The following is a 1,958-nucleotide window of genomic DNA, read 5'->3' on the forward strand; positions in this document are numbered from 1 at the left end:
AGACCTTGCCACAGTACTCACATGTATCGCTCCTGCGCCCTTCCTTTGAACTGGGTCTCCCGGGGCCAGGACCACTGATGTGGGGGGTGCTGCCTCCGCTCGCTGTACCGCTGCGCCCTGAGAGCCCCCCGTCCAGCATGTCCCCCGGTGGGGTGGAGAAACGCAGGCTCCCATTCTCCGACGAGTGCTCAGAAGAGGTCGCGAAGGGGGATTGTCGGGAGTCTGTGAATCCGAGAAACGGATCCTTCATGAAGTGCCGCGATGCTGCGTACCCTACCAGCCACTGGGAGTAAACGTTTTCGGAAGGTATTATGGTTGCTGGTGGCAAGTCCAAATCTTTCTCTACCTTTATTCTTTTAGAGGAATTGTTTAAACTGGGGCTCGTGATAGGTGTTGGCTTGCGGGGGAACAAGTTTGGGAAGGGTTCACCCGGGCCAAAATTTCTTCCATTGACCGTCCCTTCCTCAGTGCGGTCCAGCTCTCCTACCACTGAGTCTTCATCACCTGGATCTCTCTGACAAAGGTCTCGCGGACACAGGTCTCGCTGGTCAGAAGACCTTTTCATGAAGCTACTCCTCTTCTGTTTTTCAGCTAGCATGTCGTTATATTGCTGGATGGCACCTAAACTTACATTCTCGATGACTTTTCCCAGGACAAGGGATTTCTCATCCGGCAGCGACTTGGAGCCATTTTCTCGGTTACGGCTCAGCTCCGAGTCCATACTGAAGCTTGACTCCGGCCGGCTCTCATTCTCTAGCTCCTCCTCCTCCTCCTCCTCCTCTTCCTCTTCTTCATTGTCATGGCCCAGGGAAGGATCACTCTCGTTCCTGAAATCTGCCTCACTGGATTTCAGTCCCTCTCCAGTGAGCTCGCTTGTGCCTGGCTCAGGGGAACTAGTGGTGGACAGTCCATCATCTGACCTGCCTGTCATGGAGCCAGCTTTATGCATATGCGTTTTCATGTGGCGTTTTAACTTGCTGGCCTGGGAGCAAGCATGGTCACAGAGCTGACACTTGTAGGGCTTTTCTCCTGTGTGACTGCGCCGGTGCACGATAAGGTTACTCTGGAACTTGAATGTTTTCCCACAAAATTCACAGGATTTGCTCTTGGCCTGAGGCTGGGGAGGTGTAGTGCTGCTGGGGGGCATGGGGGGCAGTGGTGGGGTGCTCAAAAAAGGTGATTTAGGACTTGGCTGGAAAGGATTCAACAGGCGATGCATAGGGTTGGTGCGACTGGGTGAGACTGGCGGAGGGGTGGAACTGTTTCCTGCCAGCTCTCGAAGCCTTCTAGAGAAATCCATCGCTGGGGACTCAATTGCCATGGGGTTTAAACGCATAACTCTGTCAAAGGCACTGGGATGCTGGGCAACTAACCCCATTTCTTCGGCACTAAGGCGATGTGGATCCAGATGATGACGAGGCGGTGGGCTGAACAGCGGAGGTGTGTTTGGGAGCCGACCCTCACCAAAGCCAGGATGTTCACGCAAGATGGGTCCTGTCATCCGCAAAAGATTGAAAGGGTTGTTGTCTCCAAGGAAATTCATCAGCGGGGACTGTGCAACAGTCTCCGGTCCGAGAGGAGGAGGGATGGTGATGCGCGGAGTAAGGGAACTGTTTGAAGGGCTTGTTTCCAGGTAGATGCGGAATCCATGTGTGTTCTGGGCATGCTGAAGCAAGAACCAAGCGCTATTAAAAGGCTGCTTGCATGTTGTGCAAATATAGCTTGAAGGCTCATCTTTACCTATAAAAGAAAAACAGAAAGAACACTCAAAAAATAATACAGCAGAGAACATTTAAATACAGTTGGCATGCGCTTTATTTTGCGAACACATTTCCTCCTTGGCATTTCTGAAAGGAGGACTTAATTGCAATGTATTGACTGATATAAATTGTCAAACAGCGCATTTACTCACCACACTTATTCACTTAACATGTATGACAAATATCACACATACGCAT

General features: G+C 51.3%; 1 protein-coding gene across 1 annotated transcript in view; it reads right to left on the bottom strand.

Moving 5' to 3' along the window:
• BCL11B (B-cell CLL/lymphoma 11B (zinc finger protein)) overlaps nt 1-1,740 on the bottom strand; it is a gene marked incomplete at its 5' end in the record, with an annotated part of 2,167 nt that extends 427 nt beyond the window's left edge. Inside the window, 2 exons of the mRNA XM_010142552.1 lie at nt 3-504; nt 535-1,740. Coding sequence (XP_010140854.1) covers nt 3-504; nt 535-1,740 — 1,708 coding nt within the window. The remainder of the gene's footprint in view (nt 1-2; nt 505-534) is intronic.
• Between the last annotated feature and the right edge of the window lie 218 nt (nt 1,741-1,958).

This window comes from Buceros rhinoceros, unplaced genomic scaffold (genome assembly GCF_000710305.1).
Source record: "Buceros rhinoceros silvestris isolate BGI_N320 unplaced genomic scaffold, ASM71030v1 scaffold19240, whole genome shotgun sequence".
Taxonomy (NCBI): domain Eukaryota; kingdom Metazoa; phylum Chordata; class Aves; order Bucerotiformes; family Bucerotidae; genus Buceros; species Buceros rhinoceros.